The sequence below is a fragment of the Magallana gigas genome, chromosome 1, assembly GCF_963853765.1.
Source record: "Magallana gigas chromosome 1, xbMagGiga1.1, whole genome shotgun sequence".
In the NCBI taxonomy this organism is placed as follows: Eukaryota; Metazoa; Mollusca; class Bivalvia; order Ostreida; family Ostreidae; genus Magallana; species Magallana gigas.
Genome location: NC_088853.1, coordinates 47,984,310 through 48,002,990, shown reverse-complemented (window position 1 = coordinate 48,002,990; position 18,681 = coordinate 47,984,310). Strand labels below are relative to the sequence as shown.

The following is an 18,681-nucleotide window of genomic DNA, read 5'->3' as shown; positions in this document are numbered from 1 at the left end:
GCATTTGAAAAGATCATATCTAGCGTTAGAATATTTTCCAAACCAAAGAAAAGCTAGTATCCAACATCTTGTTTTCTGTTATATTGTTATATCGTATAAATAAATTAGAACAACAATGCACATTAAAAGCTTAAAATGATATGCATGTACAATGCAACAAATATGTTGATATTATAACTTTTTTTTACATATCTTAAAACCATGACTGTCCAAGAGAAATAAAGTGGACCCTAGTTTGGTCCTTTTTTAACTCGGTTATGATTTCCTGGATGCAGCAAGTCTTCAATAACAACAACCCCCACCCTTTCAAAAGCCATGCAAAGTGTAATTAATTAAATAATAAAGAGAACTTTTTTATATTGGTAAAGAAATTTTTGGTTAAACCTCTGGTATAGTACTAAGTTGTATTATTTGATGGAAATGTGAATAATGTTCAAGAACATTCATCTTATTCTTTTTCTTAAGATCTATGACGAGTTTTCGGATACATTCAAACAGTATTTTTCTACTACATAAAAATTCAAATTTTGATCAAATACATGTATGAACAAGAAATCATATTGACGCAAGCGTCAAAAGGGCCGCAAGAAATATAATTGTTGTATGAATCATTGGTTGTTTACATAAACACACACCACAAAGAAGAAAATAAGAGTTGGTTGTACTAATTTTAATGGTAAAATTTAATATATTTTCAGCAACTTGTTTTGAAGTTTAACATTTTACTATTATCATATAGAATCGAGTTCGTTACTGTAAGCATATCTAACGGTAATTGTATGATCATTGCCATATTAGTATGAACTGATGAAGTAATGGAGAACACATTGATTTGTACATTACTCTAATACAAAGTTCAATTCATCATTTTCCTCTTGGAGATTATGTATTGCAAACCATTTTGGTTTTCTTGTTGTTGCATTGTATTGAATGAAAACTTAATGCATTAGTCTATATGATTTCAAGGGACCACGTGATAAAATAGAAATGGATTACTTAGTAGTTCAAATTTTCCAGTCAATTCAAATTTTCATTTCTGTCATAATTTTGCGTAACTAATTGATATGGATGTCATGATTCTACCACATTTTACATGGAAATATAATGAATAAACACAAAACACACAAAGTCATTTTACTTGACACGGCACATAGAAATTCAAATATATCATTTACATTAAATTTAATGACATTCAGGTCTTTAGTATGTCCCGCATACCGATCCCAATGCATTGTTTTGAAAAGAATGAAGAACAACGAAATTCTCCGAATAGATTATAGTATCGATAAAAACGCGCCAAACACAACAATCCACTTAGTATGACCTATTTTTCATTTACGCGTAAAACAAAAAATGTGTGATAATTTTTTAAAAGGCATAACACATATTTCTACATGCAAATTTACTTTTAATTCGTAAAAATAAGCATAATATTAATTCTATTAAAAAAGAACTATCCCGCAGAAACGCAGTAACAAAATCTAAATGTATATCAAATAACGGACCGCCTTCCGGCGGCCCGTGAAAATCACATTGCTACTAGTAGTCTTTATCGGTCTCCATGCATGAGCACGTAATATACCTTGTTACATGTATAGTGGCGGTTCTTATCAGAGTTCATGTCAATGGTGTCCTGATAAATAGAGTCTTTGTAGTAGTGTTATTTGAACTCTCTATTGACATGGTTACATGACGTAGAATACGCAGCACAGTTAAGGCTGTCAATAAACTCCGTTCAGGCCAAAAAGTACGGGAAATGTGCATTATGACATCACAGTATATTACAAACCTCGAAAGTACTTATTAATCTATTTATTAGCAAAACTAACTTATACTAATCTTTTAATTGAAAACAACAAATGCTATTACTTACAATTTTGATGTCCGTAATATCGTACACACTAAAAAATAAGCGAGATTTCGTTCTTGCTGTACTACAAAATATTACGTCATATGCTTCAAAATGACGCATTAAGTTAAGTCGTTGAAGGCTCTCATGCAGTTTTATAGCGAAGAAAAATAAATGTCATAGATTAACAGAAAATTATAAATGGATATTTTGTTTAACATTATTTTTAGTAGAATGCTACCTATATAGTCTTATTTTCATTTTGTTAAAAGTATGCATCGTATAAAGAGGTAACCTCGGTTTTGTATAAAATATCGTATATCTTAAAGCTGAGTACCTAAATAAATCACTTAATTGCAAGGGCATACACTTACCTGATCCTGACAAACTTTTACATGTGAATTTCAAATATGCTATGTAACTTAAAAACTTCTACGATCCTTGTAAAATCTTACAAATTAATTATTTTTTAATGAAATTAACCCTGTGACCTTCAAAATTTTTCAACATATTCATTATAAATTACGGTTTCTACTAACAAATATTCTTATCTTATAAAGTTCGCACCGTTTTTCAAAATCTACGATATGACATCAAGTTATTTTATTATTCAGTTTTGAATTTTGACATGATTATGCCCTTGCAATATTGAATTTTTTAAATGACCTCAAACCCACAAATACATCTGCTTGTACCATGCGACTGCAATATCACGTGACCACTATGAACATAAAATATTGTACTGTTATATTTATATTTTAGAAATATATTGCATTTAAGTAACTGTTATTGATTTTAAAAAAGACATGCCAGTTAAACTAAAGTATACGTGTTTTCATCACAAAAATTTGCCGATATTTTTATTGGCCGCCTTAACTGTACTGCGTAGTGTGCAACTCTTTTTTCTGTTTGCACAAATCTCTTGAAAGAGGATTTTACGCCCGAATTAAATATTTAGCTAAACACGTTTACAGTTTAAGTGCAAGGGAAAAACTATTTGATTTCGTTCAACCTTATTAAATCGTTTATTAAGCATATTAATTGCATTGTTTGTATTAAGATCCAGTCGCTATTAAAACACTGAAGTAATGATGAAGCATTAGAATTCACTATAGATTCTTTTTGTTTAAAAAATATTATAAAGTAAAATCGGGAACAATTGAAGGAATGGATGTAAGAAGCGTCGAATGTGAAAGAAAAACAATAACTCAATGAAGGCGCTGGATCAATAAAGAAGCATCAGAAGAACTAAGCATTGCTAACTAAATAGTCCCCTACCGGTGATATATGTGGGGTGGGGGGGGGGGGGAGGGGGGGGGCTACAATGAATTTAATCGCGGTTTGTCAGTTATTCTATTTAAGCTATGTAGCTTTATGATGTCCAACATATAAACTATGAATATATTTACTTTTCACAGGGTAAAGCACTTTCATTCAGTCGACTAAAAGATGAAAGAAAAAACCTCAAATCACTACTGGCTCTAAAAAGTACTGAAAGTGCCATTTTTTACTGATAGTTTCTGATATTTACTGATATTGTACTGTTAGTGCTGAGAATTGCTGATATTTACTGATAATTTTACTGCTGTTACTGATAATTGCTGTTGGTTCTGATATTTACTGATATTTACTGATGCTTTTGCTGTGAGCTCTGATAATTACTGATATTTACTGAGATTTACTGTTGGTACTGAGAATTGCTGATAATTACTGAGAATAACAGGCAGGGGATTTTTAAGAGATTAATTTTAATTACTGTAACATGCAAATTATATTTATTTAAAATTATCGGTAAACAAATACCGGGCATTTTTTAAAAAGAAATATGTAAGATCTAACTAAAGTTTTATCAACAGTAACTTCTTTTTTACAACCACAAAAATTAGATTTGATTATTCTTCTTATAATCTGCTTATTTATTTCAATGCATATTTTTCTGTTTGTTCTTGTTCTAAGTTTTATTTTAGCTGATTAACACTATTCAGCACATAAATAAATGATTGTAGAAATTGCAGAATTGCTATATATCCCATCCCCGTGCGCCAATCCACTCGATACTACAGTGTTACATTGTATATATAGAACAATCCATAGTAAAAAAAAAAATTATAACGATTTTAACCACTTTATGTAATTGATAAACATCTATTTATTGATTCTAAATTTTGAGCGATCAACTCTTTAATTGAACCGTGTTAAATATTTATAATTATAAACTTAAGATGTTTTTATCCCGGCCATAATCACTAATTTTGTTTTCAAAATAAAATCAAACACTTTTGTTTCACATTGTATTTCCCGGCCATTTATATTTGTTTATTCTGAGGCTGCAAGACATATACACAGGTGCTCAATTTTTACACCTGGCCACGGTCACTCTGTCGTGTATATATTCTGAGCGCTGTCTGTTAGTTCTGAGGGTTTTCTTGATCCCAGACATACAAAAGAATCTTTTCAGCGACTGCCAGGCATATACACAGGTGGTCAATTTTCACACCTTGCCGTGGTCACCCTGTCGTGTGTATAGTCTGAGTGCTCTCTGTTAGTTCTGAGGTTTTTCGTAATCCCAGACATACAAAATATTTTTTTCTGCTTGCTTTTAGGCGTGGAGATTAAATATCTAAGCGTTCATAGATTAAGGAAAATCAGTTAAATTGTGTGTCTTATTTTCAAAATTATATAGCCGCTGGTCATATAACCGCATACAAGTGCATGAATAAAGTATTAATGAGAGAGAGAGAGAGAGAGAGAGAGAGAGAGAGAGAGAGAGGGGGGGTTTCAATCAAATCGCTGTTGCAAGCGGTGGTTATGATACTGTAATGGGACATAATCATGCTTATGCCTTTCTGCATTGACGCCTCAAAATACGTTATAATAGATTATCTGAGAGAGAGAAAGAGAGAGAGAGAGAGAGAATTAAAGCATGATAAGCCGTAACACTTTTTCACTATATTAAGCTGGTGTTCTTTGCAGTCTCAGAAAAGTTTACACTCGAAATCTGTGTTTGAAATGGCGGTTGTGATGCTGAAATAGAACTTTATCGTGCTAATGCCGTTATGCCATTTTGACCCGGAATCTTAAATTTTAGGACTAGATAATATATGCGAGCAAGAGAGAGAGAGAGAGAGAGAGAGAGCAGGGTGGGCAGATTTACAATTATAATAGAACTATATCATGACAACACTACTTAGCCGTGCAACAGAAGATATATTACATATGTATTAAAAGTGAAAGAGTGAAAGGTCGGACAATAAAAATTATTCTTCGCCGATTGTTACCTATTTTGATTTCAACAAATGGTAAGGGAGAGAGAGAGAGAGATTAATGTGGCTGATTTTTTAAACAATTACGTAGACTTAATTGATACCCTGGACATGTATGGAAGAATTTGCTGTTTAGTCTGTGTAACGTCCTGGTTTGCAGTAAAGACCATGTTCGTAAATTTTACCATTTTGTTATAGATTATAGTAATTGAGGATACATTCGTATAAAGCTGTAAAAATTGGGGGGGGGGGGGTGTTTCGTACTTATTAGGTAGTGACCATTGTATACAAAATTTAAAATTTGAAAATATCCTACCCTTAAGTTAACCGATAAAAAATTATAAACTTAGAGATGTCCCTTTTATGTCATTGTGGGAAGTAAATATCTTAAAAGGTAAAATAGAAAACCGTCCAGCCGATAAAAACGAATGCAAATAATTTTAAAAATGGTTTTCTTTAATTGTGTTAGTGTATACCTGTAAATTTTTGCATTATGATAAACATATACAAGTTTGTTTTGGCCTAGATATGCATATGTATGTGATAAAAAGAAAGGCAGGGATCGGAAACAATTTACCCGGTATAATATCAATTATTGTTATTATTAATTAAAAAAATGAATGGAAATATCTATGATAAAAGGCGAAGTTCCAGTAAAGTAAATTTCCTTGTGCTTATTGTATACAAAGTTAGTGAATAAATTTGCTTACAGTTAAAGGAAGTGAACATGAAAAAAATAATTGTTGCTTAATAAATTTTAAAAGCCCTTTGAAACTTAAAAATGAGGTCTGTTACCTTTTTGTTTATTTCTATCAAGAGATTTTATCAATTTAACACTCTCAGTGAAAGGTTTATGGAGGTAATCCATTATTCCCCAGCATGCATCTGTTCTCTGACGTAGATAAGCCACATTGCTGCTGGTGACTAGGTCAATGTTGGAACTAGGCCAGTGTTTATGTACAGAGTTGATAAAAGTTCCGAAGAAAAAATATGCCTTGATGTGAAGAAAAATTTTGTGTACTGTCATGAAAAGACAAGGATTTAGTACATTTCTATAAATGAACCTCAGATAACTATTTATGATTTGTACAAAAAATGAATATAGATAAATTAATTTGTGAAATATAAGACCATCACATTCCAGATGTTTGTACGGAGATGCATGTGGCAGTCAGTGTTTACATAAATAAAATGCTGTTTTTAGATTTCAATTTTAAATTAATATGAAATTGTAATTTCATTTTCTTTGTGGGGTTTAATTCTTACCGTTACTTTTTATTATTTTTTTTTTGATACATAAGATCTTGATGATATGTAGGCCGGTTCTGTTTATGCTGTCAGAAAAATAACAGGACTAAGACACTTTTTAAAAGTCAGGATGCTGTGCAATGCATCTTGTGTGCCAATTTATGTAGCACACATAATGTTCAAACTCATAAACAAGAAATTCCCGAGTGCAAGAAAAAATAGGTCACAATAACACTGATCCACGGACATTCCATTCTAGTTACATGTCACATTAACTGCTGGTGGGAATGCATCATTCTAAGATCCAAAATCGTCCTCCATAAACACTGTTTAAAATGACAACTCTTTACATTCCTTTCAAGTTTCCATTCACATTTTGAGAATGGCATTTTATCTCTGTTCCTAAACGTGTGTAAAAATGCAATGTGTCTCACTGACGGCAGCATCAGTGCTGCCCTCTCTTAGATGATTAGAGATAACCCAGCAGGGAGGTAATGATTTTAACAATATGGCAGCGCTCATGGATTGCAAGAACTAGTTATTCTAAGTGGTATATCTTTTTACTGAGGAAAGCTATGTCTAAACGGTTTTCAGATATCATTATACACATCAAACAGATAAATTTGAGCCCTTGATAATTTTTTCATGTTCACTTCCTTTAATTAACATCATATCCGAATACACATTTGTGCGTAAATTAAAATATTATATTAATTTATAATTGGTTATTTTTTTTTTACATGATCCAAATCTGAATACGTTAATCTTCATCCTCTCTACTTCTCTCATTTCCGTCTTCTCTATAGTCGTAATCGTTCAAATCGTTCCAATTAGTTAAATGTACTTATTTATTTACCGTTTGATCCAATTTATTGCCCGGCCTCAGTTCTCGTCTGCAAAGCAAATAAATTATTGCAATCAAAGTATATTTTATTTAACAAACGTTTGCCTCCCGTGCTTGCTTGCTTAATAATACTCTATAGTGTCGAATCATTATTTTCACAACGAACATATTTGCATGACCTGTTCAAGGTGTATAGTTTTAGCAAATTTGTATTTCACTTGTGCGTATACCGGGTATATAATATTACCATAAGTCATAACAAACGATCAGGTACTGAGCAAAATGTATGTGACGTAAAACTAATTCTGCAAATATGCCCTGTTTTAGACACTGGAATTAATCAAGTATTTTATCTTATTCATTATTATGTAGCATTTGATCAATATACGGATTATTGATAATATTTAACAATAATGAACCTGCTTGGTTAGGAGAGTTTATAATCGTCCCGATTACACAGAACATTTTGTTTATCTAAAAAATGTTAAAGATTACAAAGCAATTTACAATTTTTTATAATGTGCATCTAGAGGAAAAATACAAATCAAGAAATTACTCTGGTACATGTACTGTTAAAATGTATGATGAGACTGTATCTTTGGAACCAGGTTTGATGAGAGCAGAGGATAATCATTAAATTTCAAACACATATTATCAATAAGTTTAACTTGAATATTATATATTTATCTCCAGAGAGAAAACAGAACTTCAATCATATCTTAACATTTTATTTGTCAATCATAAAAAGTGTAAATTTAATTCTTTTTTTAGAAAAACATTCTTTTGCCAGTTTATAAAGTGTTTTCGACCACACTTTAATTTCCCATTTTAATTTCATTTGATGATCTGACAATTATGAAAAATCTAAGTGTAAGATTTCTTTTATTTTAAGAAAGTAAAACGTCATTTTGTTAACACTTTAAGGAGAGATAAACGTTAAATAAATCTTCTGTCACTACTTGTCTAACAGGACAAAATTAATATCTTAAAAACCTTACTGCAAGTCTATAGGACAACCCCTTTCATATCACAAGATACATGTATGATGTTCCTATTCATTAAATCATTAGAGGAGTTCCAGGAAATAGGTTTTCATTTAAAAACAAAACTTTTAAATTCCTAGCAGTAACTCCACCTTATTTCAGTTAGACTGGGAAAAGACGTACTAATATTTTACACACAAGACTCCGTCAAAATTGTGTGTTATTTAATGTAGAACTTCATAGATGCAAAGCCCTCTCCATTGGCCTAGAAAGATTGAAGACGCACATCTCTCTTGTCCTAAGTATACTACTGTAAGGGTAGAAAATTTCAATAAAGCATGTATGGTGACTGCCAAGCCAGAATTTTATTCCTCCACCTTTTAATCGTGACGGACCGAAAGTGAGAGTGTTGAAATAGAATTAAACTCGAACAAATGATTTTAAAAGAAAACAACAAGAGGGATAACAATAAAATGCTCACTTAATTTATGTTATCGAAGATAAATATGCAATGTACATGTATCTATTAATATAATATGAATGCAAATGACAGAGAAAATGTTTATATGTATATCATAATATTCAGGGTCATCTTGACGGCTTTGTCTGACCTCTGACCTCTTTACGAAGTTCAAGGACATCGATTTGGCATCAGTTTAACGTCATCCATCGCTATTAAACTGTTACTCCATATGAAATAATGGCCTGAGCTTCCCTCGGTGCCTTGAAACCCAATCTATGTATTAAAAGAAGAAAACCAATACAATTAATACCCAGGTGTCGTGCATTTGACATTTAGATCATTAAATTCAAAATGTTAAAACTTGTCTACTCCTAACGACGAATTTCTTGTGTATAATTAATATATCTTTTCAATTAACTTCAAGTCAAATTTATGGCTGGTAAGTACATTGCTGTGAATGTGAGTGACCTCCTGTAACAAGAGCATTCATATAATGATTTTTTCGCTAGATTTAACAAACGCACATATGCAGTAAACATGAAAATCACTTCATTTGGTGATCAAGTACATTTCATTGACTCCTGAACCTTAGAACATTATGTTACATTATGTTAGGACCAAGTGCCGATGTAGAAATTAAATTACACAGGTGCAAACTTTATGTAAGAATAAGACTTAAATCAATTACATTTAGGTGTATATTTCAATGCTCTCTCTCTCTCTCTCTCTCTCTCTCTCTCTCTCTCTCTCTCTCTCTCTCTCTTACAAAGGTTTCCTGGTCCAGATGGATGTCCAGATGAGCCCTGTGCCATTGGTTTCCCTGCGTTCCTTGTTTCTTGAAATGCACTTGGTAGTCATCCTTGTAGGTAAACACCATCAGATCCCCCACGTCCTCTCCACTCATGTAGTAGGCGAAGGTCAAGCAATAGTCTTTATCTGCAAAAACACCCAACAAAGTCATAAACTATAGTAAAACGTTAAGCGTAAGTCTCCATCAGCAGAAAAAAACACCCTACAGAGTCAGCAACTTTATTGAGTTGCAAGGTTTTTTTTTCGGTTTTTTGTTTTCATTCTCCACATATACGTTTTAAGATACATGTACATGTATATAAAATACTGTTCTGTATGCTCTGTTGATCACAGGTCAAATTCTTTAGATAGGAAAACGACAATACCTTCAAAGGCAATGTTTTTGTCATAGAAATAGTTGTTATCCCAAGAGGATAGCCAAGATGTATCAAGGTACAGGTAGTGATGTCCTTCGAATGCTGTGACTGAGCTTCCTGACTGCAAACAAAGACTCAGCTGTAACGTATGTTTTGATTGGTTAACTTGTCAATTAATGGTTGGCGTTTATGACGTTTCATGATCTAGGTTATTTCCAAATTCATTTCAGCACCCAAAGGTAAATTACATCACTAGTTCACGTTGAACTGAAATTGGAACAATTCATCTCCACAAGTCAAGAGTTTGCGATCCGCTCCGCTCTACATAAAATTTTTAACCGATTAGGCAGAACTTGACGGGGTTAGAAACCTTGCACGCTGGTTGATGTCATACAAGTTTGCATAATCTAGTAAGAAATGGTGTTCAGTAATGATGTTAATTGTGAATTAATCAGTGTTGAACCGTTGTCAAATAAATTTGAGACGGACTAGTAAGTATATGACTTTCTGTTATCGATTTTTAGTCAGAGTAAATCCACATTTTCTACAAATTTGATTTTATTTCATTCATGGGAGCAAGCCATATTGCTTTATTGTTTCTGTTTATAACGTATTCTCTGATTGGTCAGAACAAGAGGTCACAAAGGTTTATATATGAGTACTCTCACTAGATGGCGTAATCGTTAACCCGCATATTTGTTGTCTTTTCGGTCAAGGGTTTATGTAGAGCGGAGCGGATCAGAAACCCTTGACTTGGGAAGATGTTTCAAATTATGACTATTTTGAGTGGCAGTTCATAGTTTTAGAGGCGCTGTCTCTTTCTGAATACATTCAGATCTTTGACCCGCTCGGACAATTGCTAGAATGGATCAAAGATCTGATTTTAATCAGATTGGCGGTGTCTAGAAACAGTATTTGCTCCATAAGGAGCTTTTATAATCATAATTCAAACTACCTATCATCTATATAATTATTCGAATATATAATAAAGCATTAGTTATTATGTTACATGAAAGAATATAATTAATTAATTACTAGTACTTGAAATACAGACCAACAGATCTCACAAAGAATATAAATCCTGAACTGCAAATGTAATCATAATTAATTAACCATAAATTTAGCGATCGACTGTTTTTTGTTTTTTTTATTAATTTTTTTTTTCTTTTTTTTTCTTCTTTTATGGAAAGTTAGCTATAAAAGTATGTTTTCGTGTTTTCTAGTTCATGTAGCCAAAACTTGCAGATAGACTACAAACAATCTCCATAATTGAGTAATACTTCAAACACCTCTTCCGGGGGGGGGGGGGGGGGGTCATTTGATCACAAACTTTAGTCGTATCAGGATTTGCATGTATATAATGAATTTCACTTGCAGATATTTTCAAAAATAATTTAAAAAATAAATCTTGTACATATAATAGAAAAAATTAGGGAAATCACGAACCGAACTTCTATGCCATGCGGAGTGGTCAGTATCAAGGAAACATGCAGAGTCGTAATCCTCTTCAAACACGCAGACACGACCTAATTAGAATAGAGATAATAATGATAAATTAAACATTGAGAAGGTAGAATTTGAAGTATTCATCAAAACTTACTAAACCCATTACACTTTGCTCAATCGCACTTCGATGCCCGGAAACATTAATTTGTAGGTTAAGGTTGGCAAATACACCGTGAAATAATTTCTCAAATCAGCAGAAAATTACTTGATTATGATGGATAATTATAGACGGCTTAAGTGAGTATAAGTTAGTACATTATACAAGTCAAATAGGCGAATAAACGGGCAATTTCATATAAAAGCTATTTTTCAAAAGTATTCATAAAAGTATCAAGCGGATTAGATCACATGATCTGCGGTCCACCAGTCCGATATTGAGCTATAGTGGTATACAAGCAAATTGGTTGATACAAACAATCTAACAAAACATTTAAATCGCAATAGTGTGACGTAGTGTCTGAAAAAGTATATACGTCATCCATGTATGCGTGTTTTGAACTCGATCTACAATAAGTTACTGAAATTCATGTAAATCTTCTTTTGTAAACTGTGAAATCAATAATATTCGTGAAACTATATCTTCATACAATATTAACAAAAGTAAATCCACAGTTCAAAGCCCATGGACTTCTAAAATAATGGCGATTAGGATTATTAGTCCCAACTGATTTCTTTTAAATTAATTTTATATTCTGAAAATTATACTTTTAGTTTTTAGTATTGTGTGAATACAATCATTGGTCAACTAAATCTTAAAAGTGCAATTATAACGCCATTGTTAAATAATTGAAAAAAAAGAAGGTTAGATCCGATTTCCTACCCTCGCGCGAAAGACACATCAAAAAATATTTCCGGAAAATTGACCAATTGTTTTTAGCAAAAAAGAAAGGATTATAATTGTAACAACATTATGATACAAACATTATACAGTTTAAAAGATGTTTAAAAGGTGAACCAACCTTCACAATTCCGGCCGGGAAAACCTTGTCGACAGTCACATCTGTAAGGGTTTGGTTCGTTAGGTGTTTCAACGCAACTTCCGCCGTTTTGACACGGAGAAGACGAACAGTGATCAGATGGAATGGCGATCTCACATTCACCTCCTGAAAAGCCTGGTGGACAAGAGCAGTAATAGCCAAAAGAATATGAGAAACAAGACCCGCGATTTTGACATGGATGCGGATCGCAATGGTCAGTTGTCAGTGACGTGTCACATGTAGGCCCCGTGTAGTCGCTCGGGCATTGGCAGGAAAAGGTAACTGTTCCGGATGTACATGTTCCACCATTCTTGCACGGGAAATCTACACAGTAATTTTGAACTACAAAGAAAACAGATATTTCAAAATCAATGTTTTACGTACCTATAAATTAGCAGAAAGAAGGGGAAACCAACTTTCCGATGCCAGTTTTTAGTCTGGCTCATTGTGTAAACAATAGCCTGGTTATAGCTACGGTGCACGGTTTACCGGATGTTGACTGAACAACCGTTGAAATCATTCTCCGCACAAAAATATAGCTCCAACTTAAAGAGAAAATTGATTCCCATCCTAATAAGTAAATGTGATAAAGTCCATACAAATGATCTGAAGAACCGTGGTCAGGAGTGGCATATGCATTTTGTTCATATTTCCGACCCGGAGCAGACAGCCCCCTCACTGGACTTAATTACTCATGTCTTCATGAACATAAACACTTATACCGAGCGCAGCGAAAGACTTAATGGTAACACAAATAATCATATAAGAAAATCAGTGAAAAATAAAAGTTGAATCAAGGGTACAAAGGGCTAAAAAAAAATTCTTCCAGCCCATGGGCGCCGCCATATTGGTCGCCATTTTGATCGACAAAGTTAACTCATTCATTAGATAATTGGCGCTTTTCAATATTTATTATAGCATTGAATCATGATTTTTTGAAGTATACACTCTCATAACTGCAGCGGTGTGTGCATACAAATTGAGTAACGCGCGTTAGCGCGTTATGAAAATTTGTATGCACACACCGCTGCAGTTATGAGAGTGTATACTTCAAAAAATCATGATTTAATGCTTATATTTACATTTTTTTAACTTCTTGCCTTGTCTGCAAATGTGTTTTATACCTTAAAATTCCTATCTTATCCTAAGGGTAAGTTAATATTAATGGAAGAGCCACAGTAACAGCCACAAGCGTGAACTTTGATTTTCGCTTGTGACGTTGCAGTTTACAGCGTTCAACGTTTATGACGTCATAATAAAACTCGTCAATTTGACCTTTGACTACTTGTTGCATTTAGAGGCATTTGAAGATCACAGAATTTAATGGAAAAACACAGTAGAATGTAAATATTGTCTAATAACTCTATTAAAACTCTTTAAGTTTACAATGGAAAGTAATTCATATGAAAATGATTGTCTTTGCAAACCAGATAAGTTTCATCAGTGCTTTAATCAGGAAATAAGACTAGTTTCACGTATGTCTTATCAAATTATTAGATGAAAAATAAAAACAACTAGACACGATCTCGTTGCGAGCAACGAGGAGGTCTTCCGTCTGATTTTAGAAATTGAGATTTATGTTCGATCTTGATTTTGCTATTTAACAGCTATACATGATTTAAACAGGAAAAGAGGATCTTCATTTAAAGTGCCTGATACTATTTTGTTTCAGGTGTAAGAGTTTTGTTCAACAAGTGTTCAGAAATTCGTCACCGTTCTTGAGATATCTCAGAAAGAATATTTTAGGGGCCGGACCTTATCTCCTTATTGGGGCCGCTGAACAAAAATTGTAAGGTTGCATGTTATTAGGTATATTATTTTGAGCATCTTTTCTTTTATACTGCATTTCAAAATATTTTTTCTTTTTGAGATATAGGTTATCACATTTTTGGACTTTTGACCCCTAAAAATCCTTAATTACGTAACACATGAGAAAAATCATTATAATGTTAAACTACACAACTGTTAGATAAACATATTTGCTTCTATAATCTATTACGAAATACCCCTCGGTAAAGAACTATAGGAAAAAGACTTTAGAGCCCTCTAGGTTCCTAATATTAGGGACTAGCCCCTTTTTCATGGTATCAAATGAAAGGTCATTTGATTATAAAGACATTTTGTTCAACAAGTGTTCAGAAATTCGTTACCATTCTTGAGATATCTCAGAAAGAATATTTTAGGGGCCGGTCCCTTATCTCCTTATTGGGGCCGCTGGACCAAATTTTTTAGGCTGCATGTTGTTAAGGACATCATTTTGAGCATCTTTTCTTTTATACTGCATTTCAAAATATTTTTCCGTTTTGAGATATAGGTGGTCAAAATTTTGGACTTCTGACCCCTAAAAATCCCTAATTACGTAACATATGAGAAAATCGTTATACTGCTTGGCTTCATAAAGATAAACATATTTGCTTCTATCATTTATTACAAAATATCCCTCAGTAAAGAACTATAGTAAAAAGACTTTAGAGCCCTCTAGGTCCCTAATTTGAGGGGCCAGCCCCTTTTTCTTGGTATCAAATGAAAGGTCATTTAATTATAAAGACATTTTGTTCAAGAAGTGTTCAGAAATTCGTTACCATTCTTGAGATATCTGAAAAAAAATGTTTTAGGGGCCGGTCCCTTATCTCCTTATTGGGGCCGCTGAACCAAATTTTTTAGGTTGCATGGTGTTAAGTACATCATTTTGAGGATCTTTTCTTTTATACTGCATTTCAAAATATTTTTCCGTTTTGAGATATAGGTGGTCAAAGTTTTGGACTGCTGACCCCTAAAAACCCCTAATTACGTAACATATGAGAAAATCGCTTTACTGCTTGGCTTCATATCTGTAAAATAAACATATTTGCTTATATAATTTATTACAAAATATCCCTCAGTAAAGAGTTATGGGTAAAAGAGTTTAGAGCCCTTTAGGTCCCTAATATTAGAGGCCAGCCCCTTTTTCTTGATATCAGCAGAAAGGTCTTGTAAATTTAAACCTTTTTTACATTACAAGTTTTAACAAAATATTTTCCAGAAAAGAGATAAAGAGAGAAAAACACAAAAATTCACGACGCTTTTTTAATGTCAATTTTCGAGCCATAGCGAGCTTTGGCGCCAGTAGTGCTAAACATACAAATCAACAATCATGCAAAACTTCAATCTTTCCTTTACCTTCCGTAAAAATTTGAGCTTAATATCTCTTATAGTTTAGGAGAACAACAGAAGACAAAATACCCATATAAAAATTGGAAAAATCTCAATATCTCAAAAACGGATGTGACGTCATCAACATAAAAAAAAATTAATCAGGTTCAGATTAATATCTATCATATCTGAAAATTTGATTGAGATCGGACGAGTCGTTTCTGAGAAATCGCGTGCACAAAAATAGGAAGAAAAAAAATAATAATAACTAGACACGATCTCGTTGCGAGCAACGAGGAGGTCTTCCGTCTGATTTTAGAATTTATGATATATGTTCGATTTTGATTTTGCTATTTAACAGCTAAACATGATTCAGAATAGAAAAACAGGGTCTACATTCTAAAGGCCAGACACTATTTTGTTTCAGGGATAAGAGCTTTGTTCCACAAGTGTTTAGAAATTCGTCACCGTTCTTGAGATATCTGGAAAAAAAAAAACGTTTTAGGGACCAGTCCCTTATCTCCTTATTGGAGCCGCTGAACCAAAATTTGAAGGTTGCATTTTGTAAAGTACATCATTTTAAGCATCTTTTCTTCTATACTGCATTTCAAAATATTTTCCTTTTTGAGATATATATGGTCATAGTTTTGGACTCTTGAACCCTAAAAAATCCTTATTACATAATACGTGAATAAATCATTACATTACTTTTATACATAACTGTAAGCTAAACATATTTGCTACTTTAGCCTTTCAATAAATTTCCCTCAGTAAAGAGCTATATATGAAAGATTTGAGAGCCGTTTGGTCACCTAATTTTAGGGGCCAGCCCCTTTTTCTTGATCTCAAATAAAAGGTCATTTATATCTCAACACATTTTGTTCAACAACTGTTTAGAAATTCGTTACCGTTCTTGAGATATATGGGAAAGAACGTTTTAGGGGCTGATCCCTTAGTTCCTTATAGGGGCCGTTTAACGAAATTTTGAAAATTGCATATTGTTTAGTACATCTTTCTGAGTATCTTTTCTTCTATACTGCATTTCAAAATATGTTCCTTTCTGAGATATATGTGATCACAATTCTGGAATTTTGGCCCCTAAAAAACCCTTATTACGTAACACATGATAAAATCATTTCATTGCTTGGATACATAACTGTAAAATAAACATATTTGCTTCTATAACTGTTCACAAAATATCTCTCAGTAAAGGGCTATAGATGAAAGACTTTAGAGCCCTTTGGTCCCCTAATTTGAGGGGCCAGCCCCTTTTTCTTGATATCAGTTGAAAGGTCTTGTAAATATAAACATTTTTTACATTACATGTTATAACAAAAAATTTTTCAGAAAAGAGATAAACAAAGAAAACCAGAAAAAATAATGACGTTTTTTTAAACTCAATTTTCGGGTCCAGGTGAGCTTCAACGCTTTTGGCGATCGAAATGATTTTAAACTTTCATGCACAATTTCAGTCTTCCGTCTACCATCACTGAAAATTTCAAAGTTATATCTGCTATAGTTTAAGAGGAGTACTGCCGACAATATACCCCTCTGAAAATCTATAAAACGACTATATCTCAAAACCGGAAGTGACATCATCAATAAAAAAAATTTGCAATACGGTTCATATCATCATCTATTAGATCGCAAAGTTTCATGAAAATCAATTGAGTAGTTTTCGAGATCTCGCGTGCACAAAATTTGTAAGAAAAAAAAATAATAATATAGAAGAATAGGGAAAAAGAAACAAAGCAATAACAATAAGGTCTTCCGTTGGAAACGGAAGACCTTAATAAGAATAGGGAAAAAGAAACAAAGCAATAACAATAAGGTCTTCCGTTTCCAACGGAAGACCTTAATAAATATCAAGGAACCGATCTTTTTGACACTGAATAATGTATAAATACAAAATAAATACAAAATAGATAAGCATTGAAAAAGAAATTTAAAAATCTCGGAGTTACGTACTTTTCTTCGTCTATTTCCGAAGACACAACTTTTACGTTTTACGTATGAAACACGACGTCATAATGTAGACAGCATGCGACACTCAGTTAAACTTTGGCTTATGATTTGAGTAGGCAGGTAGATCCTACTGTCTGCGTTTCAAAGCATAAAAATCTGCGCTCGGCTCAAGGGTCACACCGTTTACATATTAGGCTAACTGTATAACGTCAATTTCTATGAAATTTCCGTTATATGTCATTGACAAATTCAGCCCGCAGGCTGACTAATTAAGTTGGCATGAAACTTCAAATGCGCTTTCGTAAATTGGAATTCTGGGAAGGAATAAGACAGACTCAGTTTTGACAGAGTACTAGAGAATTTTGAAGAAGTTACGGAACTGATCAGTTTATAGGTCAAACTGCGCATCGTCGTACTGGAAGACAGGCGCCTCAATGGACTTAATTGCACATTTTTCCTTCAACAAAACAATTATATGCTATCTATATAAAATATGTGCTTTAACCAATTTCTGTAAAATTTTCGTTCAGATAAATCAAATAATGATTCTATTATATTGTATTTATGGCATTTTCCCTATAAACTGAAAATAGTGTTTAAAATACGTAATACACACAGGTCCCCTGGGTTAGTAATGTGACCTTTTAAAAAGCAAAAACCACAACTTGAGGATAATACTTTACGTTCAGGATATTTCAATGTATATAAATCTGAACTCTACTATTTATATAAATACTGCTTATCAAATGAATTATCTTTCAGAAAATGGGGATTTTTTTTTTCGAGTTTTACAATTTATAAAAATTTTCAAGACTTGCATGAATTACAACGCAAGAGTTCTAAAAAAGTATATAATAGAATTTCATATTAGTTATACACTAGCTACGAATGGTACATTATTTTAACTCAGTTCATTTCTAAGGATATTAAGAACATGTATTTACCATGAATACATGTTCGTTTTTTTGATACGGATATCGCAAAACATTGCCTCATACAACAGGGATTGCATGAAGATTAAGTTTACTTTAGAAACTTTACATTTTACTTTCATTTTGTTTACTAAGTCTTACTTTCACATTCATCTCCTGTGAATCCTGTTGCACAATCACATCTGTAGCCAACAGTTTTGGTTGCGTCTGCACTACAGGTTGCACTGTTTTGACAAGTGTTGCCCTCACAGGGGTTGCTAGTCACTGGGACTACAAACCAAATGCACATTTTGATCACAAAAATGTATTTAAATTTAACTGTATGCATTTTGAAGCATCAAGTTTTATTTTAT

General features: G+C 32.9%; 1 protein-coding gene across 5 annotated transcripts in view; it reads right to left on the bottom strand.

Annotated features, from left to right (window-relative positions):
- Positions 1–18,681, bottom strand: part of LOC105337955 (neurogenic locus notch homolog protein 1) — a 193,902-nt gene that overhangs the window by 151,124 nt on the left and 24,097 nt on the right. For 4 of the 5 annotated variants that reach the window (XM_066069203.1, XM_034462738.2, XM_034462740.2 and 1 more), the window contains 6 exons: positions 18,470–18,598; positions 12,282–12,641; positions 11,263–11,342; positions 9,826–9,937; positions 9,417–9,586; positions 8,657–8,923 (listed from right to left, as the gene is read on the bottom strand). In XM_066069203.1, coding sequence (XP_065925275.1) covers positions 8,819–8,923; positions 9,417–9,586; positions 9,826–9,937; positions 11,263–11,342; positions 12,282–12,641; positions 18,470–18,598 — 956 coding nt within the window. In that variant the 3' untranslated portion in view covers positions 8,657–8,818. Of the gene's footprint in view, positions 1–8,656; positions 8,924–9,416; positions 9,587–9,825; positions 9,938–11,262; positions 11,343–12,281; positions 12,642–18,469; positions 18,599–18,681 lie in introns of those variants that run through there. The other variant, XM_066069198.1, reaches the window with a different exon arrangement.